A 26,896-nucleotide genomic window follows, 5' to 3' on the forward strand; every position below is an offset into this window, starting at 1 on the left:
GAAAAAAAAAGCAGTGAGCAAAATTAGAGAAGAGTAAATACCAGCGACCTGGGAAACAGGAAGAGAGATGACGACAGCCAGGACAAAGATGTCCCTGTTCGCAAAAAAGGTCAGAGGTCACATACTCATAGTATGAAATTATGACAGGTTGTTACCAAGAAAGCTTCTAACAAGCTACAATATCCTTGTTTCGAAATCCAGAGTTGATAGATGATTTCTGTGAGTTTCAGTTTGTTTAGCCAGAGACTCAGCGGTGGTCATGACTGATGAGGTGAGAGAGCAACTATTAGAGGCCTCGTCTGCCACCAAGAAGGCCTTTAACTCTTATCGGCGTGAAGCAGTAACCACTGTGTCAGAAGAGAAGATTTAAACAATGTTTTATTAGGACTATAAGATTAAAAAATGAACAGGAAGTGTAGAGGCCCATGCTTTGAATGACTTCAGCACATCTGCACCCACAGGACATCACTAGTTTCTCACACTGCTCTGGTTTGATCTGTGTCCGTTCTTCTTCAGTCTCTTCCACAGTTCAGTAACTGTAGTGGGTTTATTAGACTTTACTTTGTCGGCAAGGATTTTCCAGAGATTCTCTATGGGAGTTAGACCGGCTTTTTTATTCTTTCTGCTGATGAGAGGTTTGGTCACTGCAGAGTAGGCTTTCAGTCCAAATTGTCAAGGAAAAGACACTGGGCCTCATTTATCAAACCTGCGTGGAAACGGTTGCAGATCTGAGCGCATAATTGGTCGTAGGAAAGGACCCATGTGTGATTTATGAAACATTCGTATCTGACCAATCTCAGCATACGAATGAGCGGGCCTTGATAAATGCGGCGGTTGAATTCGATCGTCATTAACATGTTATGCCCTTAAATATTCCTGGTTCGGAGGCCTCGCCCACTGAGGTCAAACATGGAGAGGAAGAACGCAGGTACAAAAAGAAACTTTTCTGACACACAGATCGGCATCCTGACATCCGAGATGGAGCAAAATAAGGACGTGCTATTTGCCCGTCTTAAGAGTGGAATAAAAGGGGCCCATAAAAACGCTGTATGGAAAATAATAATGAAGGGAGTCAAACCGAAGCAGCGCTCCACTGTGACCCGAGTATGCCTGTGCGCACTGTTGGACAGGTGTGCCGTATTCAGCACCCCTGCCGTGAAATGCACCCCCTCGCATTATAGGTGATATTCAAACCTGAACCGATGAGCAACTCCAGCTGCAGTGTTGAACCAATTCCCCATTGAAAGTCTTTGCATAATCCTGTCCTCTCGTGCTCTTGTTTTACGTGGACAACCGGACCTTTTGAGGGACCTAAACTTATCTGTGTCCTTGTAAAGTTTCAATATTCTTGAAATCACAGACTTGGAATACACAACCTCTCTCTAATGGCTGAGAGGGCCATCCATTTGGCCTTCATCTGGATGACCTGCTGTCTCAGGGTTTCAGTCACCTGAGAGCAACTTGCCATTTTGCAAAGTAACCAGGAGAGCTGCCAGGTAAATAGGGCCAAATTAACACCAATAACTTGGATCTGAAAGTGTTCTCTAATTTTGCTCACTGCTTTTTTCAAGTGCCTTGGTTATTTAAAAAAACATGCTAGTACAGCAGTGGTATAGCCACAGTTATTCTGTCAAATTCTGAACAATAAAAATAACAATATTTCAGACTAAATCAAGTTTTAATAATTTGTTCTCTAATTTTAATTTCCAGAGTTTGTTATTGTAACATAATACAAATGACAAACTTACCTATGTCATGTACTTACTGTAAGTGATCTGTAGTGTTTTAGGTTCATGGGCTGTTATCTCTGTAAAGGCTCAGTTTATCCTGCAGTGCATCTGCTACAATTGAGTCTGTGAAAAGAACCAAATGTCCCATGGCTGGTTTCCATTACAAGAGGATCTACATTATTTGGGTCAGTGGGCCTCGTAGCTGCATATACATATACATTACCCAGACGGCTCTACTTCTCTCATATCTAACACATCATTTGGCTAAAAGGCCAGGCCAGCTGCTATCATGTCAGTAGTTTTCTAGATTAGTATATTATAAAATATTCTTGATATTCTCACTTTGGTTGTATGGGTTGGAGGTTCTCATTATGTGCATTAGGTGATGTAAATTAACATTCTTTCCCTGTTTGCTTTAATCTGAGTTACTCTAACCCCCTATCTATCTGTCTCTCTTGTTCATGTCTTTCTGTCTGTTGCTCTGTCCGTTGATCCCCTCGTCTTTCTATCTGTCTGTACGTCTACATGTTTAGTTATGTAAGCACAAGGCTTGCATAATCAGATTAGAGCGAGGAAGCCACTGTAGCGGAGGTAATGCTTTGGCTTCCCACGACTGCTGCAGAGCTACGTCACGTGATCCGTCTGCGTTACATAAAGCCTGTGTGAATGAACAATGAGGAATGTCTCAGTCCTCAAAACATTCCAGCCTCTTTCCCGCTCCCTCGCCTCTCCTGCCGGCCTAAACTGGGCCATGCTGGGCCTCCGGAACTGGGGCAGTGGGGAGAAGAACGACGGGGAACACAGAGGGGATTGTAGAGAAACTGGAGCTCATCTCCTCCTGGCATTCTTAAGTTTGTTCTGAAAACTGAGGTTTCTTTAGGTGGAGAACTACTCTGTATGCAGTGTTAGAAATGTGCCACATGCAAATATGTGTACAAATATTTGTGTTCTTCGAGTTACTGGTGCTGAGGTTTTTTTCAATAACAGCTTGAAGCTCAGATTCATAAGTCAAGCATATTCTTTTCTGCAAACAGTCACCATTACAGAAAACTGACTTCTTTGTTCCTGGTTCTGCTGTCTTCAAGAAATCACTCCAAGGATAATAGGAGGTGCTTTTTTGTCAGTGTCTTCATCTGACGAGTCGAGCTAAGCACCTGTTGGGTCTTGGATATCATGTAACACAGTTAACTATTTACTTGTGACCTACATAGCGCACAGAAATAAACCACACAGAAGAACTCCAGATTGCATGCAAAGTGATTCATTTACACACAAGCCCTGCCGTTGTCCTGTCATGAAAAGCAAACGCATAGACATCCTTGGAAATCTTGGTTATTTTACTGTGCTTTTTAGTACTTTCTAGACTATGTTGGCTCCTCACCTCTCCTCTTTATGTCTGTCACATGCCAGCTCCCCTGTAACAGCTGTGAGAGAGCTCAAGCAGCTGTAAATTCGGTTGTGACACAGCGACTTGTGACATTTCACTTGTCAGCCATGTGGCGTCTAACCGTTTGACATGCTTTTCTATTTCCCTCCAAAACTCTTGCATTGCAGGTGCATTTAACCGGTTCTCCCAAAAGAAGAAAAAGAACACAATGCAGTAGACAAACTCTCTTTGAGGAGGAAAAATAAAGAGAGAGGTAGTTGGTTTGAGGAAAGAAGGAAGTGGCAAAGGAAAGGAGAAAACAGACTTGGAGGAGAGCAGAGCAGAATTTGGTTTGCATGTGGTGCTGCCTGACATGAGAGGGAGGGTGAGAGGGAGAGCGAGCGCGAGTATAAATAGATGTTGCATAACATCCCTTTGTTGATGCCAAGTGGCGGAACGGAAGGAGAGAAGGGAAAGCGCTATGACCTTGTTTTTTCAGTGTTCATCACCCTCAACTCGTCCCACTCCTCGTCTCATTCCACTCAGGGTTTGTTTCCATGGATACAGACATGCACTGTGTTTACCCAACACTGCAGGGGGCCCCTGAGATCCTTCTCTCTCTCTTTCATTCTCTGTTGCTATCACTCCATTCTCCCCTTGACCACCATGTGTTACTTCATCCATAACGTCATCCCTCCATCATGCCACACATGTCCTTGCTCTTCCAGTGATAACAAAAGACAGATGGTGTCTTGTCTCCATACGGCAGTGCAGATTTTTTTGTCTTTGTAGTGTTTTGATGCTGTTCCTTTGCACACCCAGAGGCAGCAATGCGGTTAGACATAAAAGTTTAGGTTTTCGTCTGTGATTCATTGCGAGACGCAAACTCACATACAATTCTGAAGAAACCATAACATGAAAGTTTGCTGCTGTGTTTTTCTTCACTGTGGCGTTCCAGCTCCACTTCTTTGTTTCAGTGACTCACTCGATCCACTAAACTCAGCTCAGTTTCTTAGAAACAGGCTGTTTAAAAAATTACTCTTTTTACTATGCAGCTGCAGGTGAAGACTTCCGACGGCTGGACACAGTAATTTACAACTCTTTAATGTGACCGATACATCCACCTTGAAGCCACCATAAATCAAACAGACTCACCTCTACCGCGGTGAAATATAATAGCTCAGCTATCCCTGATCCATTGGATGAAATACCCCTGCCAGCGTGGTGCTAGTCCGACTGCGCACTGAGACTGTACGCAGCGTCTCTAACCTGGGACTTCCCAGAGATGAGGGGCTGCGACATTGATAAAAATGACGGGCAGTGGAAAATGAATGCGATTGCATAAGAATGAAGTTGGCAGACGTAGAGTTTTAGGGGGAACAGTATAATACTGCATGTGAGATATGTGGGTGTGTCCTGTCCAAATTGGCATATGTCTCTGCCGGAGACAGCTGACCCAGTTTTTTGAGTGTAAAAAAAAGTCAGTGGGCGTATTTGCGTATGCACTCCCCTGTGCACGCTTGTACACATGTACTGTAAAAGTGTGTGTGTGCATGTGTTATGTAATGGTAAATCAATGTGCGTTAACCTGGGCCTCATGCCTCACCCACCTGCAAGTCCAAGCTTTAGCTGCCTGTGAGTTATGTGAGCAGAGACAGACAGGCAGGCAGGAATGACCCTCACCACTCGGGCATGCTGTGAATTGTGAGCTGCGAGAACGTTGCCAGTGGTGCAGCTAATCCCCCTCTCTGCGCCCTCCACTCTGTCATCAAGTTGTTCATTATGCGACGGCCTTGCCCGACTCAGCAGCTCCCTCTCCAACCTCTCCCCACGCCACTATCTCCTCGTCCCTGAGTGTTGGCAGAGTGTGTACGTGCGGGAAGACTGCTGCTCAGTGGTGGAGGGGCCGGGGTGGGGCACAATAAGGCTCTGGAATTTGCTTCAGGGCACAAGCGCACAGTTATGTCATTGTTTCTTTAGAAGAAGGCCGGTTGCAAAAACTGTGTTAGCTCTGCTTTGTGTTCTGTTACTTCATACTTCATTCAGCCTCTTGTTTGGCTACTTGATTGTCTGGTTTGGCTTTTTTTTTTTTAATTCTGAATGACACTATTTAGCAGTGTGTTTAACATTACATAACATTAAATTAACATCAAATTCCAATGCACAAGTATTTTTGATTCTGATTCTGACATACACCCTCACCGTGTCCTTGAAGTAGGATAAACAAGGCTTGTTTGTCAGTTTTGTTTGAAGATTTCGTTGTGAATGTCATTTGTTTGTTTCTTCCAGTAGCCCAGTTTTAGATATAACCTGGAAAGACGGATGGTTATGTAACAACTTTAAGAACCGGCCTAGATACTGTCTGATGACATTCCCCCCTCTCTCCCTATCTCTTTCCCTCGTTTCCACTCTCTCAATCATCTGGGTTTTTTTTACTCCCTTATTCCCTCTTTGGTGTCTGTCTTTCGCCTCTAGCTCTTTTGTCTGTGTAAGTAGACCAGGCTTCTCCCGCTCGTGTCATTTTTCACCATCCAAGTATGGTGAGGCTGCCTTTGTTGGTCAAAGACTTTCCATAGGCTGCAGCAGATAACAGCTCTTGCATAATCAAAGCAACAGCCCCCTTGGGTTGGGACAGGGTGTATGCATTGAGCTCCCAGGCTCCAAGTGTTCCAATTTTGCATGACCCCATTTCACATCAATAACTGCAGCGTTTAAACCCCTCCCGTCACAGTAAATCCAGACTGGCTTCACTATGGTTATGTAATTTTTGTGAAGGTCCAGTCAAGACTGGTTTTCTGCTTATATTGACCCATGATTTGTTAGTAAAAATGTGATAGAACATGTGTGCACAGACAGTCAAAGAATTTTAAACAAAACCAGATCATAAAGTCTATGTTCCCTGTTCCAACATCACGTTCACTCTAAATAACAAATCAGTTGCATAATACTTACTTGGAGGGGGGAAATAAAGTGTATAATGAATGTGTAATTTACATTAGGGCTTAAACTAATGACTGTTTTCGATATCAATTAATCTGTTTTCACTTGTTTCATTTATGCCAGGAGATTGATAAAATGTTTATAATTTCCTATTTCATTTCAAGGTAACATCTTTAAAATCACCTGTTTTGTCCAGTCAACAGGCTGAACTCCAAAGATATGAAAGTTTGAAATGGTTTAAAATAGATAAAAGCAGCCCATCTTCACATTTGATAAGCTGGAACCTGAGGAACTTGCTTGAAGACTGTTTGACGCGATAAATCAATAATCATAATCGCATTTTGCACACTACAAGAATAAGTAATCTGGGTTTTTTTCTGTTCTCGTCCCTTGTGTCCAGCGTTCCTTCTTTTGCCGTCTGACAGACGACAAGAAATCAGAAAAGTTCTTCCGGGTCTTCTACGACCGTATGAAGCTGGCCCAGCTAGAAATCAAAGCCACGGTGACGGTAAATACCAGCGACCTGGGAAACAGGAAGAGAGATGACGACAGCCAGGACAAAGATGTCCCTGTTCGCAAAAAAGGTCAGAGGTCACATACTCATAGTATGAAATTGTTACCAAGAAAGGCTGCTAAGACAAGCTACAATATCCTTGATAATAAAAACTTGTTTCGAAATAGAGTTGAAAGATGATTTCTGTGAGTTTCGACTGCATCCTTAGTCCTTATTTGGTGCCTGTCTCTGTTTAGCCAGAGACTCAGCGGTGGTCATGACTGATGAGGTGAGAGAGCAACTATTAGAGGCCTCGTCTGCCACCAAGAAGGCCTTTAACTCTTATCGGCGTGAAGCAGACCCAGAGGACCACTTCAACTCAGCTGATGGCCAGCCAAGCACTGGGGACAAGAACCAGGACGAGGGAGAAATGAGTTTCGTAATCGTTATCATGCAGCCCATCCTTCGCTTCCTCCAGCTGCTTTGTGAGAATCACAACCGTGACCTACAGGTGGGACAGGCTGATCTCCAGACTCAGATATCCATTAGAGATAGAGATGGATCACACTTGGCTGCAGTACCTTCTTTACTCTTAAAAATGGTTTTGACATCTTATCCATGCATTCTTTTGCTTCTTCACTACAGGTTTGAAACACTGGTATCATGATTGTATTAGCAATGCTAAATCCCTTAATCGTCATTGTCATATACGTATTAGAGGTGACTTCTTTAGGCTATAGAGATGGCTTCAATGCTCATCTTTATTCACAGACAGATAAAAAGAAAAAAATTCCTTTCTTCATTTAATTTTTGTGTGTTCACTGAGCTCTTTCACTGAGCTTGGAAAGGCCAACTTCCAGTTAACTCGTTAATTGAACTGTCAGTTCAAGAAAGAAGGCAGCAGGAGAATTTATTAGGCACAGAGCGTTCTTCAAACCTACGAGTGATGCCTGCAGAAGATGCCTGCAGATGAGTCACTTGATAATGGATGTAATTGTTGTAATTTGCGTCTTACAATGTCTTTAAATATTATTTCCTTTTGTATCACACAGTTAGTTACCGGCTCAGCTGGTACTTGTTTTGTGGTTCAGCCGTTTGTGGCAGAGCTAATTTAATGGCAGTAAAGGTTCACTTCTTGACACAAAATATTTAAATGATTAATTCGCTGGCCGCTCCTGTGTAACTGAGATCTATACTTTGGTTTTTATAAAGACAAAGCAGGTTAGCCTCTTTTGTATTTTTGCAGAAATTGTCATACTGGAAGTTAAAGTTGTACCAACAACTTTTTCCTGTGCACAAACCCTACTAGAAAGATTTACAGTGCGCCGGCCTGCTAAGGATACATTATATGAACAGGGACTGCTGACACAGGGAGCGAATTGTTAATGGCAGAATTTTCATTTGTAGCTTAGCGTTTTTCCTGTTAAGTTTTTGTACTTGGTTGTGATTGGGTTTATCATCGGTTTGTATTCAGTTTAGTCCATACAGACCTATCCTGGTCACTCCATCACACACCACTTCTATCTCCTCAGAACTTCCTTCGCTGTCAGAACAACAAGAACAACTACAACCTTGTGTGTGAGACTCTGCAGTTCTTGGACTGCATCTGTGGCAGCACCACAGGGGGTCTCGGCCTGCTGGGACTGTACATCAACGAGAAGAACGTCGCCCTCATCAACCAAACTCTGGAGAGTCTCACAGAGTACTGCCAAGGCCCCTGCCATGAAAACCAGGTAAATAAAGAGACAGTCAGAGGGGAGGTCCGGGACTGTACAAAGGGCACTCATAACTGTCTTTCTCATAAATGTTTTATGTGTAAATGTTTTAATTTCTTCCAGAATTGCATTGCCACACATGAGTCCAATGGAATTGATATCATAATTGCCCTGATCCTTAACGACATCAACCCACTTGGGAAAAAGCGGATGGACTTGGTGTTGGAGCTCAAGGTGAGTTGTAAGTAAAATGGAGGAAGGATCTACGTGGGTTTTTTTAAACAGGCGAATGGGTTAACTCTGGGCTTGGGTCTCGGGCCAAACATTAATAAAGAAAACTGTGCAGTAGTTTCCTTTCACAGCAGGATGGAATATCACTGACAAGTATAAGAGCTGAGCATTCATTCATCTGAGCTGAACTAGCCTGCCAAGACAAACAGTTGCGGAGTGCATTTTCTCCGAGCACCGGGGTTTCTACGCCCAGAGAAAATGGACAGAGCTTAAGTTCTAATCTTGGAGCTCTCTTTTCCCCCTGCCTGCTCTCTCTTAGAACAATGCATCCAAGCTGCTGCTCGCAATCATGGAGAGCCGTCACGACAGTGAGAACGCAGAGAGGATCCTGTACAATATGAGGCCTAAAGAGCTGGTGAGGGGTGTTGAGCATCTCGGCTGCTTTTTACATCTCATGTACAGCTGGGCTATTGCCTTTGTTGTTCAGTATCATGAGTGTGTGTGTGTGTGTGTGTGTGTGTGTGTGTGTGTGTGTGTGTGTGTGTGTGTGTGTGTGTGTGTGTGTGTGTGTGTGTGTGTGTGTGTGTGTGTGTGTGTGTGTGTGTGTGTGTGTGTGTGTGTGTGTGTGTGTGTGTGTGTGTGTGTGTGTGTGTGTGTGTGTGTGTGTGTGTGTGTGTGTGTGTGTGTGTGTGTGTGTGTGTGTGTGTGTGCGCGCGCGCGCAGGTGGAGGTGATAAAGAAGGCCTATCTGCAGGGAGAGGTAGAGTTTGAGGACACCCAAGAGGAGGAGGACAACGGGGAAGAGGAGGAACATGATGCTGCTTCCCCCCGAAATGTCGGACACAACATTTACATTTTAGCTCATCAGGTCTGCTGTTCATCTGACGTTTTCATAGAATTCCATGCTGACGATTTCAAAAATGTATGAATCTCGCCATTCGTGCAGGAATGTGATGAGACGGACGTTATCCATGTGTTGTTGTTTTTTTTTTGGTGAAGAGCTCACTTCTCGGTTGTGTGTCCTCCATACAGTTGGCACGTCATAATAAAGAGCTGTCCATGATGTTAAAGCCAGGAGGGACCAATGGAGAGGGAGATGAGGCCTTGGAGTTCTATGCCAACCACACTGCGCAGATAGAGGTTGTAACACGTAACCCTTTTCACTACTTGAAGCCCCCATATTAGAATTTTACACAACGATCATCTTGAAAACCAAATGTATACTTTGTGACAGCTTATTTGCAAATATCCAATAATGTAAGGCGACTGTGTGTCTCTCTCTGTTCAGATTGTGCGCCAGGACCGCACCATGGAGGAGATAGTGTTCCCTGTGCCCAACATCTGTGAGTTCCTGACCTCGGAGTCAAAACTGCGAGTTTACTACACCACAGAGAGAGACGAGCAGGGCAGCAAGATCAACGACTTCTTCCTGCGAGCGGAGGACCTCTTCAATGAGATGAACTGGCAGAAGAAACTCAGAGGTGGGGCTCGAGATGAAGCATGTCTGGTGCATGTAATGGTCAGGTCACACAGGACCATCTTTGGAAAAAATAAATAAGTATTCACTTGAGATTGTCTGAATAAACTACTTTTCTGTAGGCGCTCCGCAATTGATTAAAGCGCAGGGTTCGACAAGTGCAATAATGCTTCCTTGCTCTCTATATGGGATACACAATATTATTAACGTTCTTTATTAAGTGTTAATAGCAAAATAATCATTTTGTCGAAATTTTAAAAGAAAATAGTGATCGGATACTATGTAACAGGAATTACAATGACCATGTTTTGGGTGTTTAAACACTGGACAAAACATATTCTTTATCTCCTTGTGATGCAGAAGTTTTCTTATATTTGCATGCAATGTACAGCCCTGTATATCTTGTGAAGACACTTCCCTTTTTCCTGTGATACAAGTGGTACTGAAATTTATAATTATGACTCTGTGTAACTCAAAGCATGGGACAAGTTGCCCTCATGCTCTGCAAACATCATGCCAGCTGGGCTGTTTGCACTGCTTGTATTTGAAACTCTACAGACCCGGACCTTGGGGGCACTCTTGCAGACGGGAGCCGTTTGTGCAGGCGTCTGGAAGACAGCATCCTTGCAAGGAAATGGTTTGGAAATAGACTCACACGAAGAAGCCGATCTTATCTCTCTATTTTTCTTGCTTGACCCTTATTGACTAATTTTACAACAACAGATACCCATCACTAATCTCAACCCAGTGAGACATCTACAAGACAGAACCCCATGATATTGACTTTAGAACTGTATAAAACGAAATATATAAAAATGTTCAAACTAGCAATTCCTCACATTTGAGAAGCAAATGCATTTGTGTGTGGTAAATCATTCAAGCTGCTGATTCATTTTGTTGTTAAGTGGCTCGTGGTTCAGTCGCCTTATTGTTTCAACACTGTACAAAATGCTTCAGATAAGAGATGCCACTGGCAGTTATGTGAATAGGCAACTACAATAGGAGACGACAGAACTAGCGGGAGCAGTGTCTGTTCACACAGCTGGTGTGGCACAGCAAAGGAGCCACAGCGTTAGGATTTAGAGAGCTTGTTGGGTTATCATAACCACTTTATTGTCTTCATAAATGTGACTTTTTATTTTAAGAGTCGTCTGACGTTGATAAGATGATAGTCTGCACAATTTCCCACACTTTTTTTTTCCGGAAATTAATAAGTGATGAACATTCCCAACTTGGGTGCGGTATGCTATCTTAAAGGGATTGTTCAGATATTTTAGAAGTGGGATACAGTAGATTGTGGTCAGCATGCCCCTAGTTTGGAAAAGCGGACTTCATTGGCACAAACATTTTACCAGCCAGAACACGAGTTGCAGCTCTACTGCTGCCTTGATCAATTAGTTTGTGTTATGGTGTGACTTTGATGTTTTAAAAGGGTTAGGAACAAAACTAACAAGCAAACTAACCGGTCGAGGTGGTGGTAGACAAGCTGTAACTTAGCTATGCATCGCTGCCTTTCTGTGTGGAGCATGTTCTGCCCATGTATGTGTTTCCTCCCACAGTCCAAAGACATGCAGGTTAGATCAACTCGAAACCTAACCTCCCAGGGATAGACAGGCGACATGTTCGAGGTATACGCCGCCTCTTGCCAAATACATGCTGGGATTGACCTCAATCCCTGCAAGCCTGAAAAGGATAAGCAAGTACGGAAAATAGATGGAAGTATGCGTATCCCCAACTCAACAGCAGGGCTAATAATGTCATCCTGTGTGTGCTCATGTTGTGTGCGTGCACGTTTCCACTGTCCAAAAGCAGACAGGGGCTTTCCAAATGATTTGAGCTGTGAAACATTTGTACAGTAACCTTATGAATCACAACTGAGACTGTGCTTGCTCACGCACACACACACACACACACACACACACACACACACACACACACACACACACACACACACACACACATAAACATACACACACAAACCCGCAGCCACACTCTGTCACATTTCTAATCCACGTATAAGACTGCATACCCACACAAAGCCATGTTTTGTCTCTCAGTCAGAAAAGGGGATGGACAGAGAAAAGTCCCCGCATCAGTTTCTCTAACAGCAGAGGACAGAAAATAGTCCATTAAAAGTCAGCTTTTATGTCAAAGTTCAAAGTGGCATGTTTTAAAGTGGTTTTCTTCATTTTGAGCTTTTAAAACTTTATTTCACAATTTCATCATTTCAACTTACGTTATTAACTGTTTTTTTAACGCAGTCCTCATATTACTTTATGTAATGTTGTTCTTTGACAGGGAGAATTGTGCCAGTCGTTATGCTCAGCTCTCACAAGTTCTTACCCTTAAATTAACCCTGCGGTCTATAGATGTATACAATATTATATTTTTACCTTTCTAATATCAATACATTCATATTATATATAATATTTGATAATTGATCTAGTGCTGAAACAATTATTCAATATACAGTTATTCAACAGCAATTTGTAGAAAACATTTTTGAAAATGCAGTTTAGATTAAAGTCATTAATTTTACATCAATATTATGAATTATGGGTCCTTAAATTTGATGATTTGCTGCATTTCTGTGTATATCATTTTAATTTAATATTTTGGCTTTTGAACTGTTGGTCCGACAAAACAAAGCAATCTGATGTCCTTAGGATCTTGGAATTTACAAACAATCTTTGCAAATTTCTTTTATTTTATAGGAAAAAAAATCTATCATATTGATCAAATACAAAAATATATATATATGTCTAATGTCTTACTGTGTTTCTCCTCTCCAGCCCAACCAGTGCTGTACTGGTGCTCCAGAAACATGTCGGTGTGGAGTAACGTTTCCTTCAACCTGGCAGTGCTCATGAACCTGCTCGTCTGCTTCTTCTACCCCCTGGAGGGTGTACATGCAGGTCAGTCGCATATATGATAAAAGGCTTTTTAAAACTGCTTACATCCTTTTATCACAGTGGGATCTCACTTGACGTTTCCAGTAGCTCAGTATTTTTTTAACGAATTAACATGTGTTTATACATAATAACATATTGTATATATTTTACATTGTGTGTTCCCTCAGTCCTTCCCTCCCCACCCTCAGAGATCCTAGATGACATTTATTTCGGAAAAATAATAAGATATAATAAAAATGATAAGACCCTTGAATTACTTCAAAGATATGGAGCACAGACGAACAGCTTCAGCATTGTTCACCAATTTTACATATAAAAATACTCTCATCCTAATATTAATACAACTGGGCCATTCCAGACTCAAGTCAAGAGGTATCCCAGGTTATTACACTGGTTAGTTGATCAAAACACTTTTTTTTTTTTTTTTTTGAAAAGGCTTCTAGACTTTACCGTGAAATAGATATCAGCTTAGTCCTGGTCCTGCATATAAAATATTTAGTGTTTCTGATGTGAAATATGTCATGCATGTATTGATTCTAAGAGGCATATATGTGTGTATTGCAATGTTCTTGCATTCAGACTTCTTTTGAAACCAGGGTCAAATAAAGGTTATGCGCTGCAAAACAGGAAGGACAGGGGCTTGCAGACATATTTTTCTACCACAAACAGCCTATTACATTTTATAGCCTGCACTGACATGTCATATTTAAAAGGTGTGAAAAGAAAACATGGAAACGATCTCATACATTATTGAATTTGTAGCATTAATTTCAACAGCCAGCAGTAGCTCCTCAATATACAAGTAGAGATGAGGAAGATTGTAAAAAAGCCCCAAACCCATTTTCGCTTGTATACAGCGCCATATTTGGAACCATTTCTTTTGAATTTGCAGCACACTCTAATGTTAAGGAACTATTTGGAAATGCTCGTCACATGGCCACTCACAGAGACAGACTCTGAAGGGCCGCATTATTGACTCACTGATCTCCTAGCACATTATTTTCATCTGCTGACTTCTAATCACCTGACCAGGATCATGAGCAGGACCTGAACACACACACACACACACACACACACACACACACACACACACACACACTTCAAACCATGGTCTCAAAGCCTGAGCTCATATTTGACTTGACTTGCATTACTATGGAGACCACAATAAACACAGGAGTGCCCTGTGTCATAAACAAAGCGTACATTGGCTCAGGAGTCCTGCACGACATATCAGGTGATTTAAAAGAAAAATTAAAAATCCATGCATTATGTTTTATATTTCAAGCACAGCAAGCTATTCTCCTCTGTGATGTTTGTGTATTCTGTCAGTTGGTTTACTTTTAGTTTTTTTTCTCTCATCTCATCTTCAACTGCTTATCCGGGGTCAGGTCGCGGGGGCAGCAGCTTTAGCAGGGGACCCCAAACTTCCCTTTCCCAGGCCACATTAACCAGCTCTAACTGGTGGATCCTGAGGCGTTCCCAGGCCAGTGTGGAGATATAATCTCTCCACCTAGTCCTGGGTCTTCCCCGAGGCCTCCTCCCAGCTCTCTAGGGAGGCGCCCAGGGGGCATCCTTACTAGATGCCCGAACCACCTCAACTGGCTCCTTTCAACGCAAAGGAGCAGCGGCTCTACTCCGAGTTCCTCACAGATGGCTGAACTTCTCACCCTATCTCTAAGGGAGACTCCAGCCACCCTCCTGAGAAAACCCTTTCGGCCGCTTGTACCCGCGACCTTGTTCTTTCGGTCATGACCCAGCGTTCATGACCATAGGTGAGGGTAGGAACGAAGATTGACCGGTAGATCGAGAGCTCAGCTCTCTTTTCGTCACAACGGTGCAGTAGTGCGACTGCAATACCGCCCCCTCTGCTCCGATTCTCCGGCCAAACTCACGCTCCATCGTCCCCTCACTCGTGAACATGATCCCGAGGTACTTGAACTCCTTCACTTGGTGTAAGGACTCATTCCCTACCTGGAGTAAGCAATCCACCAGTTTCCTGCTAAGAGCCATGGCCTCAGATTTAGAGGTGCTGATCCTCATCCCAGCCGTTTCACACTCTGCTGCGAACCGATCCAGTGAGTGCTGAAGGTCACTGACCGACGATGCATTTTAATTACCAGTTCTGTATAGGAAAGTGTAAGTTCAGCGAAAATGTACCCCATGGTCTTTTTCGGGATGAAAATACATCAAATAAGTCATGGATACATTTTTTTTCCCGCTGATCAACGCTGTATAGAAAAATCCCGGAGAGACGCTAACAGTTAACAGCCCCCAAAGGGCTTACACTGACTAGCTCAGGGCAGTGCGCTGAATGCAACCAAAATGGCATTTTTAACCACTAATATTGCTCAAAATAGCACCAAATCTCTGCAATAGCATGATAAGAGTCCCTACACAAAAAAAAAACTAAGCACCAACAACGTAGTTAGCGGAGTCGGAGTTTATTTTAAAAAAACTGTTTTACACGTCTGTGCCTTACCAGTAGGGCCATGTTGACAGGTAGTCCGTACAAATCGATAACTGAATGCACAGTTCAGTTCAAGGAGGAAATTTTTTTTACCAGACTTAGACTTTAAAAACTAATCTGAGAATATGTATGCAAATAACAGATTTTGCACGCATCTTTTTAAAGTTGTTTTACATCTTTGTCAAATTATCTGGTGGAATTGTGAATTATAGGTTATAAAAGAAAAATCTTATTAACTGTGCATTGAATTGCATAAAATGAACGCAGTGCTAACAGAACAGAACAATTAACAGTGAATGCAACAGTTCAATAATTCATCAAAATCATAGTTTAAACTTTGTTAAAGAAAAACTGAGTGCACAGCATAATTAAGGTCTCCTATACACTGGAACTCTTTCTGTGTGCAAGACATCATCACGTGAGACTCCAGCATACCTCTGGCCTGCTGTTACAGGCACTATTATGGCCCTGTGTTCACTCTCTCTCTCTCTGTCTCTCTCTCTCTCTATCTCTCTCTTTCTTTGACACACACACACGCACACATACACACACACACACACACACAGTGCTTGCTGTCCCCCCTGCTCTCCTCCCTTCTTTGCTTAAGGCTTTAGAATGAGGGTTATAAGAGCAGGAGATCTAGGTCAGTATGTTCCGCCTGCATGCATGACTGGCTGCCTTTTGACAAATAGCTTTGGTGTGCACCATGCACTCGACATAACACGTGCTCACACGCAGAACTGTGCATGCTTGCAGCCTTCTCAGTTGTATTGCTCCCTGCTCATTCCTCATGAATCTTTCAGCTGAGGTATTTTTAGAGATGGCTGTTATGTAAGTGGCACCTGTCATGTGATCTCCACAGGGATTGGGAGGGAGAGAAATCTAGGGGAAGGGAAGAAGTCAGAGAGGCAAGGTGGGAGGAAAGGAAGTAGGAGAGGAATGGAGGGCTCCCTTAACTGCAGTACTCCCCTTCTGCCTTCCGATCCACTATAACTCTCTCTCTCTCTATTTTTTTTTAATTTGTGCAGTTCACGCCCCTTTCTTTGTTTTTTTCCTGTTTCTCCTTTTCTTGTTTTCTCTTCCTTTCTGTCATCAATCATCTATTTTTCCTGTTCTACTTTCTATGAGGTCAACCAGTGCAAGAAATATACACACTTGCAGACATTACCCATGTGCTTTAAAAAAAAAAAAGGGGGGGGGGGGGGTCAGTAACATATGCAGGCTTGGTATGTTCTTGTTTTCGTGTTCTTGTTTTTTAGCATGAGTGATATGTTTCCACATGAAACTCCTGACACTAATCCTGGAGTTACCCTAGCATCAGCTAGGCTTTCATTAAAGCCTAAAGCACACACACACACACACAAACAAAAAATATGTCATATACTTTTATGTAACTGGCTTTCTTTGAGTTCAAAGTCTCACTAATGAAGGCCCGGGGGCTGTCTGAGAGACAGAACTTATTTACCATGTAACTGGGTTGTAAAATACAGAAATGCAAGTGCAAGTTTTTTGCAAGTGTCCTTTACACATGCATTAATGTGTGCATTTATCTTCCGCAGGTATGCTGGATCCCCACCTGTCTGCTTTGCTGTGGATGGGAGTCTTGGCAACACTGGCCATCATTATCATCATGCCCCAACCGCTGGGCATCCGTGCTCTCGTCATTATCACCATCCTCCGTCTCATCTTCTCTGTTGGCCTGGAGCCAACCCTCTTCCTTCTGGGTGCCTTCAATGTAAGTAGTCTGCCTTAAAGGGTCAGTTCACCCAAAATTCTTTTCAAGTCAATTACCAGTTGTTACAGTCATGTTTCCAGCAGCAAATATTAGCTGGTTCCAGGTTCTGGAATGTGTAGGATTTGGTGCTTATTCATGTTGTTATATCAAGTTTTAATTGTGAGTTGCAGTCTTTAAGACTGTGTTTGTGGTACTCAGAGCATTTATAAAATAGATTTAAAAGGTTTAACAGTAAAGTTTTTTCTTCCAGAAACAATATCCCTGGATACTCTAAAGACTTAGTTGTAGAAAGCTTTTATTGGAAATATTTTCTACAGAGGAGCTTGTCCCTATGAAGACTACTGAAAGTGTGGGAGCCCTTCAAATTAAATTAAATCACCTCCACTGTATTGGGCTAGAGGCATAAATCTTAGAATATCTGCATGGCTAGATTCCTCTAAAGGCAAATAAGATGCTTTCCCTTTATTTTGTGTGAGCTGACCCTTTATATGTTTCTTGTCTGCCCTGCATGTGAAAGTTTGTGTTTGTGTGGTTCGTTAGTAATTTTCCCTAGAGAAATGCTTAAAACATTTCCCCCATTCACATGCACTATTGTATACACCACCGCACAAGTTCCAGTTCTTCTTTCAGCTCTCACTCACACTCACGCCCACTTGGCAGGCTAGTGCCCCGTCTGGCTATGGTGTCGCCCCCCTGGCCCTACAGTTCCCTTTGGCAGTGCCTGGCCTTGCTATGGGGTGTGAAGTGCGTCACTGGACCCTAGAGAGTGTGACACCACCCCGTACCCGCTAGAGATTTTGAAGATTTGCTCTTAAACACACGCTTGCACGCATGCACGCACACGCACACGCACACACACACACACACACACACACACACACACACACACACACACACACACACACACACACACACACACACACACGAAATAAAGTATTGTACACACCTCTATCATCTCCCCCCTCAATCACTGTGTTTACATGTACACAAGGAACCGGGTTATTGAGAGAGATCAGGTTCATGCTGGTAATCAGAAAACACGTTAACATAGACTGCGGTAACCTGGTTACTCAAAAATGTAGTTTACATGCTGCTGGTAAATAGTAAAATGTCCTAACTGTATTTTTGACATTTTAAGTGTTGTTATTTTTTGTTTTGCAGCTGTGTGGTTTTTTCCTGTCAGTTTCATTTTTAGTCAGATGTAAGATTTCATTATTAAAAATAGGCACTGCTGATGACCTTTCCTACAGAAGCTTTGTTAACTCTGTTCCTGTAAATCCCTTTCCCTTGTGTCTTGTTTACATGATGATGACATTACTTAGGAGCATGTAAACACACTCAGTGTGTCCTCATTTAGCTTGAAAAGCCACACCCACCTAGTTGCAATGTTTTTTTCTGTCTGCCCCAAAGCCCTCAGCCAAAACCATGTAGATTTTTTATGTCTTTTATGTCTTTTATTCTAATTAAATGTCCCATATAATGCTCATACTGTTCATACTTGTATTTTAGGTTTATAATAGAGCATGTTTACATGATTTAATGTTAAAGAAAACTAATTATTTTTCTCATACCGTCTGTCTGAACATACCTGTATTCATCCTCCGTCTGAAACTGTCTCTTTAAGCCTCCCTCCCCGCACCGTACAGAAGTCCTGATGCCACAGTTTGTGATTACGGGCTGTGCTCTGTGGATTGAGCATTTTGAAACTTTACTTTGGAATTTAAAAAAAATATATATGGAAATTTCACTTTTTACAATATGAGACCTTTTTTGAGAGCTTGGCTTTATCTTCCAGGTGTGCAATAAAATCATCTTCCTGATAAGTTTTGTGGGAAACCGAGGAACCTTCACACGGGGCTACAAAGCCATGGTGTTGGACTTTGAGTTCCTCTATCACCTCATTTACCTCATCATCTGCTCTCTGGGAGTGTTTGTCCACGTCTTTTTCTACAGTCTGCTGGTGAGAGAAACACACACCCTGTAAATACACATGCACGCATTAGGACGCTGCTTCACAAACACACACTACTCAAAAGGGATGAAAAGCAGCAGGTTTCGAGTAAAATCATGTGTAAAATTTTACTTTTCTCTCTGAATGTAGCCTTAGCATTCCTTCATGGTGCATTCAAGGACATATCCTACCTGCAAGTCAGAAGTGGCCTTATTTGCTGCTGCTATGGTGTTTCTGTTGTTGTTTTTGTTTTTTCATGTTGTTTGGAAGTGGCCCAGGTCTGCTTTATATGAATATGCCAGTATTTTGAGATGTTTGCCATTCACACAGGGCCAAGCAGCTTCTGCAGATGCAACCCAGCATAATTCCATATTTCTGCAATACAGGATGTTGACAACTTATGTAATTCATGTCAGACAGAAAACTGAGGATTCAGGAAAAGAAAAAAAATATTAAAGCCTCATGATACGGCATAATATAATACAACACTTGTGTAACCTCATGTTCATCTTTAAGATGGCAGTATGCAACCATAATTAATGCACTACATGTTTACGATTTCTAATTTCACCTTCTGAGAGACATTAGGTCCATTAACAATGAATATATTCCCATATGTTTAGCTTTTTGTTTCATAACATGTGCTTTGCCTCTGTAGCTGTTCGACCTGGTATACAGAGAAGAGACGTTGCTGAATGTAATCAAGAGTGTGACTCGTAATGGACGCTCCATCGTTCTCACCGCTGTGCTGGCTCTCATCTTGGTTTACCTGTTCTCCATTGTTGGCTACATTTTCTTCAAGGACGACTTCATCCTGGAGGTTGATCGTATCCCCAACACAACTCTAAGTGAGGACAGAATCCTGTCATTTATCATTTTCACAAAAATATTACATACTATAAGGTTTTCCATTTTAAAAAGATCAGAACACTTATGACTGCCTCTTTCTACTTTCTAGAAAATGGAGCCAGTCTGGCCAGTGAGTTTCTCTCTGCAGGAATGTGTCAGGGAGGCATTGATGAGAACTGCACCACAGAAGCCAAGCAAGAAGGTAATCTGGGTTTTATATGGGTAAAGCTTGTTTCTAAATATTTCAATCATTAAAACAATACGTCTACAAACAATATTTGTATCTTCAAGCTCAATTGATAATGTGGTTCATTTTAGTTGCAGGGTTGGAAAATTCCTAGGGTCAAAGAAAATTGTCAGAAAATACAAATAACCCAGCAAATGAAACAACAACAAACAACATGTGAAAATTGTTTATGGCGATGTCTAAGAGAAGTGGATAACCATCTATTGTAGAGCCCACTTGAAAAATCATCCTTGGCCTTGTCAGGCCACAACAAGTGAAAGGAAAATTGTGGCATGTTTTGCACGTTTCCTTGTGTTTCGCAAACACCTCATGTGACATAAATATATGACCCAATTAATTCGGTAAAAACAGAACAGCATGTTGCGTTTCCCAGCCATAAAAACTATGAAACTATGTTTTGGCCAGTGATAAACACAGTTAACAAGGGGTTATTAATATTGTTCCTTTCCATCATTTGACTTTCAGAATTCATCTTACAATGACCTACACACTTAATCAAATTGGATCAATCTATTCATTTCTTTGTTTTGCAGTCTGGCTCAGGACAAGATCAATCAAAGGGGAAGTCAGATTCCTCCTTTAAAAGAAAAATATTTTGACTAATGCTGATCACTTTCTGGTTCTGGTTAATTGGCCATTCATTTTATTTTATATGTAAATGACCCTACATAATCGCTTTGGGTCACATGAGATACTTATTATGAGCCACAGCTTGATGCTTTTGATCTTACATTTAACCAAAAAGTAAAGGTCCTAGTGACACTGGTCATACCAGTTGATTATAATTTACAATTAATTATAATTGTAAATGTTGTTCTCTGGTACAGTAATGTAATTTATGCAGGTCTATAAACAAACCTGCTTTACAGCCTCGCAAATGATTAAAGATTTCCTTTCAGCGTCCTCAGATTTCGGGAATGATGATGAGGAGGGCAGCGACATGGAGCGGACGTGCGACTCTCTACTTATGTGTATCGTCACTGTGCTGAGTCATGGCTTGAGGAGCGGTGGGGGTGTAGGGGATGTTCTCCGCAAGCCTTCCAAAGAGGTAAACGCAACTCTGATTAGGCCCCTTGTGTGTCTATGTGAGTCTGTGTGTAGAACCTGCAGCTGCAGCGTGGGTCATGTGAGCTGGCTGCAAACCCACCATGTGTTCAACTTGAGGTTTCACACTGTTCCTTGCAGCTGTACAGTCTCCGCCCTGTGTGAGAATTAAACCTCAAAAATAGATTTCCACCGAATTCAGGCTCAGTCACTGATGATGTCAAAAGAGGATGTGAATATATGCCTCACATATACAAAACAAGAGCCAACTTGGGCCAGGAAGCTGGCTGCTGGGTTAAATTACTGAAGCAAAATAGCAGTCAGTCATATGATCACAATATAAGTGTTATTGTGTAATTGCAATAGAAACCATTACTTTAAAGAGGATTAACTAAAAATGGAAGATAAGGTCCATTGTAACTCAATTGATGATGATGTCAAATAAACATTTCTCTTTCTATGACCTTTTATACTGTGTCCTACCTGGACAGAAACAGGCTGCATCAGGTTGACCGGCCTTCTGTTGTCTCTGTACAATAGCATCTGGCAGGTTACACCCGTGGTCTTGTGTTTCCATTAACATCTGTGATGACGAGCGTTAACCTTGTGTCAAACTCATAACATCATCCTCAACATATGTTTATGTTTATGTTTATCTTCTTAAAATCCCACTTTGTTGTCAAAATAAAGTCAATTATTATTATGGTCTGTTCTAGTCACGACCTCTGAACTCCTCCTGTACAGAAGTTACTGTTGTAGATTTAACCATTCTTTCCTTTTCCTTTTCCAGGAGCCGCTATTTGCAGCTAGAGTGATATACGACCTGCTGTTCTTCTTCATGGTCATCATCATTGTCCTCAACCTCATCTTTGGTGTTATCATCGACACCTTTGCTGACCTGAGGAGTGAAAAACAGAATAAAGAAGAAGTCCTGAAAAATACCTGCTTCATCTGCGGTGAGACTGCTCAGCTGATCTGTTAATAGAGTAATCGTAGGCTCCCCTGTGCCTTATTGCAGTTGCTATATTCTCCCTAGTGCTTAAACTATTAGTTGTTAAAAAAACTGTATGAAATTTTCAGAAAGTCCGCATTCCTGTTTAGTTTCACTAGATCAAACTTTTTTGAGTGGTGCTTACATAGACTGTGTTGTGGTGGGTGCTGGTTATTTGTTGACATTAGAGGACTCTGTGTCTAAGCTAACGTTAGCTAGTGTTGCACACTGTTTGCACTGTGGAGAGCTAAAGAGAAGGCAGACCCCAAAATCACGTAACCGAGGTCCTGCTGAAGCTACGAGGCCTCGTGTTTCGTGTGATGTAACATTACTCACACAAGCAATGAGTCTTGATCGTTCTTTCACTTCCCTGCTGATCAAAATGCCAGGAGTTGCAGGGGTTGCTAGTACACAATTTCATGTGTGCATGGAACTTACATAGCTAAGTTACCTATTGCTAGCTAGCTAGCAAGTAAGGTGACATAGATTGTGATGAAAGACAAGATATGTAGTTCATTGAGCTGTCACGCAAAACTAAATGGTATATGTTCTCTTTCAAAATGACAAATTGACAAATATATTTGAGTCACAGCACGATTCAGACAAAACCAAAAAAGGATTTGTCTCTCACCGTTCACTACTGTACATTTCAGAAAAAAGTTCTGAAATAAGGTCAAATGGGGGACACCGGAAAGGGGGGGGGGGGGTCGTCTATACGCTTCACATAGTGCTGTTAATCAATTAGTCAATCAACAGTAAAGTTACTACCATTTCAATAAATATTTTATATTTTTAAGGAAGGAGAAAGGGAAAACGTTCAAATTCAGTGTTTTTAGTGGTGTTTAGACAAACTCAGCAATTGAAGGACAACAATTTGAGCTGTGGAAAGCTCTAAATAGTTGTCTTCATTTTCTGACGGTGGATAAGTTCATCAATGAATACATACATTTTAACACGAATAATGGTGATAGTGAAAATATTTGTCTGCAGCCCTAAAGTTGACTACATTGAATGCTACATCAGACCTTTCCTAACAATATAGTCATGGCATTCAAACCTCTAACTTCCCAGCACCAGGATTACATCTTTAATCATTAGGGCACCCTGCCAGACTGGTAGTAGGTAGTTGTTGGAATGGCTCTGTGTCCCAAATTCCCCTCTCAGAACATTTGATTTCTTGATGTTTTTGTAGTTTCTGGTGTCTGTTAAGGTGCATGCCGGTCGCTGCGGTCCGCCATCCTCTCTTCCTCCTCCTTTTTCACTTAACTGTCATTCCAAAGAAGGCTGAGTCATGATAGCTTCCTGCTCGCCTCCATAATTCATGTGTGTCTCACACGCACAGACATTTCCTCCCACGTACACACTCACACGCACAAACTTAATTTTCACACCATATGTTTCGTGGAACTTCACTGATTACCCACTCTGACCTTCTGTCTAGCGGCATCTGCATTTCCTTATATGTACATTTAATCTGAGTGCCTAAAAAAAGATTGTGTGTTTGTGTGTGTGTGTGTGTGTGTGTGTGTGTGTGTGTGTGTGTGTGTGTGTGTGTGTGTGTGTGTGTGTGTGTGTGTGTGTGTGTGTGTGTGTGTGTGTGTGTGTGTGTGTGTGTGTGTGTGTGTGTGTGTGTGTGTGTGTGTGTGTGTGTGTGTGTGTGTGTGTGTGTGTGTGTGTGTGTGTGTGTGTGTGTGCCCACAAGTACATGCAGTATGTGAGCATGTGTATGTATAGGTTGGGTCAGGCAGTGAGGACAAGTGGTAAACATATGAAACAAGGACAGTGTTATGTCATCCAACCAGCCATCAGCTCTGACTCACTCAACTTAAAGAAGGCCAGGCCACAGAGGGAGCTGCCGTCTCTATGGTTTCCAGAAGAACCACAAGGGAACAGGAGATGCAGAGATTAGGTGCCGACCTCGGCACCTAATCTCTGAGCCATCAGTCTTTCTCTCAATCTTGTATTAGTTTTTAGGCCTTTGGGTCTGTAGCCCATAATTCATTTACTTTTTGGACTTTTTGTGCAGGTTTAACTTTTACCTGTATGTAAAATCATTTATGAAAAAATAAAGAGGAAGAGGAACTTGTCTCTCTCAAAAAACACTATCTGCATTTTTTTCCGTTGCAATCTCCAAAAACTCTATGTAGGCAACGGGACAAGGTTTGGGTAGCGGAAACGGTCTGGGTTCCATTTGTAGTCCGAGTAGTATTGACCAATCACTTTTGAGCATGCTTTGGTTGCATGCAGGTAAACAATCCATGTGGAGAGCAAAAGAGGCGGAACATATTGGCCAAAAGGCAACCATCGGCTATAGTTGTCTGACGACGATTTAGTTTTTCATTAGCCCTTTTTTTTATTGTTTTTCTACGTTCATATGCAGATATCTGTTTATAGAGACATTCTTTCTCAACTCCATTCTCGTGTCTCAAGTCGCTTATTGGACAGTAAACAATGGCCGCCACTCAGAAGAAGAAGTCTTGGCCCGGATTACTGCTGGCTACACCGAAAAAAACCTGTTGCTCCCAGAGGTTACATTGTCATTAGACAGATAGCTGACAGGTTCAGAGATTGGTGCTGATGTGTCTTTAAAATTTAATCTAATGTTATGGATTACTGAGTATATCCATCCTGTATTTAACATTAAAGAAAATGGGTCCCAACACCACCAGTTTAAATTATTTTGGTGTCCCCTAACATGGGTGTAAATATATTGTGTAATTCTAGGCTCCCCGAGGTTTTATCTGAGGCTGAAAGCTACCCTTTGTTTAGATCAGTATCATTACTGCACAGCTGGAAGCTCCATTTAACATTTATATACAATCGAAAGATGTATTTTTTAAGCACTTTTAAGGACATGATTTTTTTAAATTTCTTTTTTAAGATGAAGTCACAGTTGAATCAATGTTTCTAAAAGGCAGTCCACAATTGTATATTTGTGTTCCCTTTGAAGGTGTGGAGCAAACTCTGCTCTTTACAATTTTTAGCATACAGTATAGTCTGCTTGTCAAATCCACCTTAAATTAATCCCCAAAGAAAACACTTCCATTGTGTTCTGCTCTTTTCAATACAGTCTACAATGAACTGCAAAATAAATAATGCACTGTTTCAACTCTAGCTCCCCTCATCTGACAGCCTGTCATGGATGATGCTTCATACTGGAGCTTTATCCAATAATTTATTCCAGATGAAGGCTATTTTATGAAACCTGCTTTATAGTTGTTATACTTCTATATTCTGCTATTTGTTACCAATATTGTCTTGTTTGCTTGTCTATTTTCAAACTTTTTTTTGCCAAGTTTATTTTTTAAATTTTTTATTATGAACGTGAGATCTGTGTATCTCATTACTCATCGCTTAATGCTTAAATAAAAAATATATTATTTCTTAGATTATCAACTTCATAACATGAATAATGTGTGTTTACAGGCCTGGAACGGGACAAGTTTGACAACAAGACAGTGACTTTTGAGGAGCACATTAAAGAGGAGCACAACATGTGGCACTACCTCTTCTTTATTGTGCTCGTAAAAGTTAAAGACTCCACTGAATACACAGGCCCAGAAAGCTACGTGGCTGAGATGATCAAGGTAAATGAAAAGCACAAACACACTTAAAACACACATACACCTTTTATTTTATTTTAAATAGGTTACATATAGTATTAGACCATGCGGTCTTGGAGTGGACTATATTTATATATATTTATATATATTTATTTATTTATATATATATATATATATATATATTGGAGTGCAGCAAATCCTGATGAAAGCAGTAAAATGGGCGTTTATCTTTGTGTCACGTTTTTGGTACCGTCACTATGACTTTGAGTAGACTTCATCAGAAAACAACTGAGTCAGACTTGTTAACATGAGCAGGCCTGTCTCACACACCTTAGCACACTAATGTGTTCCTCTTTTTTAATCTCAACTGACATGCCGGTCATGCACATTTAATGACACAAACGGATACACAGGAAGTGAACAAGACGGTGCATGACAAGCGAGATAAGGACTTGTTGGTCAGTTTACTGGGATTTCAATTTTAGTGCAGTATGTGCTCATTCTTAGGTCACTCACTCCCTATTGTTACTCCTATGGCAATGCAAGTGTTTTATTTCGAAAGTCAGACCGTAGACCAGTGTCATTTAGAGTTCAGATTTAAGGAATCGATGGCCCAACACCTTCCTTGTCAAAATGACCAATACACTTTTTGACATAATTTAGCTTTATTAACTATTGAATGTACTAAAGTCAGTGGCTGATATGCTTCATCGACACATAGGAGCACAATCTGGACTGGTTCCCAAGGATGCGGGCCATGTCACTGGTGAGCAGCGATGCAGAGGGGGAGCAGAATGAAATCAGGAACCTGCAGGAGAAGCTGGAGTCGACCATGAGGCTTGTTGCCAACCTGTCTGGACAGCTTACTGAGCTCAAGGAGCAGGTAAATCATTTGGCGGGAAATCATGCACTCCCTCATATTGTATTATATCACACATGATTTATTTTTCTTTTACCTCCATTTGAGCCAGACAGTCTTTCTGAGACTGTTTTCAATGTAAAGATTGGAAATAGCTAGTCTGGCTCTGTCCAAAGGTAACAAAACACTTCTACCAGTGCCCCTAAAGCTCACTGATTAAATAAGCCCAACTTGTAATTTTTACACTTAATTCTTTTGTGTATTTTAAATCCTGCATTGTTTTCATCTGTGTTTGCTAGCTTGTAGTCATCTTTAAACTACTCTTTT

The 26,896-nt window shown here is 41.6% G+C and overlaps 1 protein-coding gene across 2 annotated transcripts in view; it reads left to right on the forward strand.

Moving 5' to 3' along the window:
• The window catches only part of itpr1a (inositol 1,4,5-trisphosphate receptor, type 1a), an 81,842-nt gene that overhangs the window by 53,756 nt on the left and 1,190 nt on the right, over positions 1-26,896 (forward strand). For both annotated transcript variants that reach the window (XM_083939709.1, XM_083939710.1), the window contains 17 exons: positions 6,437-6,620; positions 6,787-7,040; positions 8,062-8,262; positions 8,368-8,478; positions 8,795-8,890; positions 9,199-9,342; positions 9,507-9,614; positions 9,763-9,955; positions 12,744-12,866; positions 16,890-17,065; positions 18,861-19,025; positions 19,675-19,864; positions 19,975-20,067; positions 21,012-21,160; positions 21,947-22,112; positions 25,574-25,734; positions 26,432-26,593. In XM_083939709.1, the coding sequence (XP_083795835.1) occupies positions 6,437-6,620; positions 6,787-7,040; positions 8,062-8,262; positions 8,368-8,478; positions 8,795-8,890; positions 9,199-9,342; positions 9,507-9,614; positions 9,763-9,955; positions 12,744-12,866; positions 16,890-17,065; positions 18,861-19,025; positions 19,675-19,864; positions 19,975-20,067; positions 21,012-21,160; positions 21,947-22,112; positions 25,574-25,734; positions 26,432-26,593 (2,676 nt within the window). The remainder of the gene's footprint in view (positions 1-6,436; positions 6,621-6,786; positions 7,041-8,061; positions 8,263-8,367; positions 8,479-8,794; positions 8,891-9,198; positions 9,343-9,506; positions 9,615-9,762; positions 9,956-12,743; positions 12,867-16,889; positions 17,066-18,860; positions 19,026-19,674; positions 19,865-19,974; positions 20,068-21,011; positions 21,161-21,946; positions 22,113-25,573; positions 25,735-26,431; positions 26,594-26,896) is intronic.

This window comes from Echiichthys vipera (genome assembly GCF_963691815.1).
Source record: "Echiichthys vipera genome assembly, chromosome: X".
Taxonomy (NCBI): Eukaryota; Metazoa; Chordata; class Actinopteri; order Perciformes; family Trachinidae; genus Echiichthys; species Echiichthys vipera.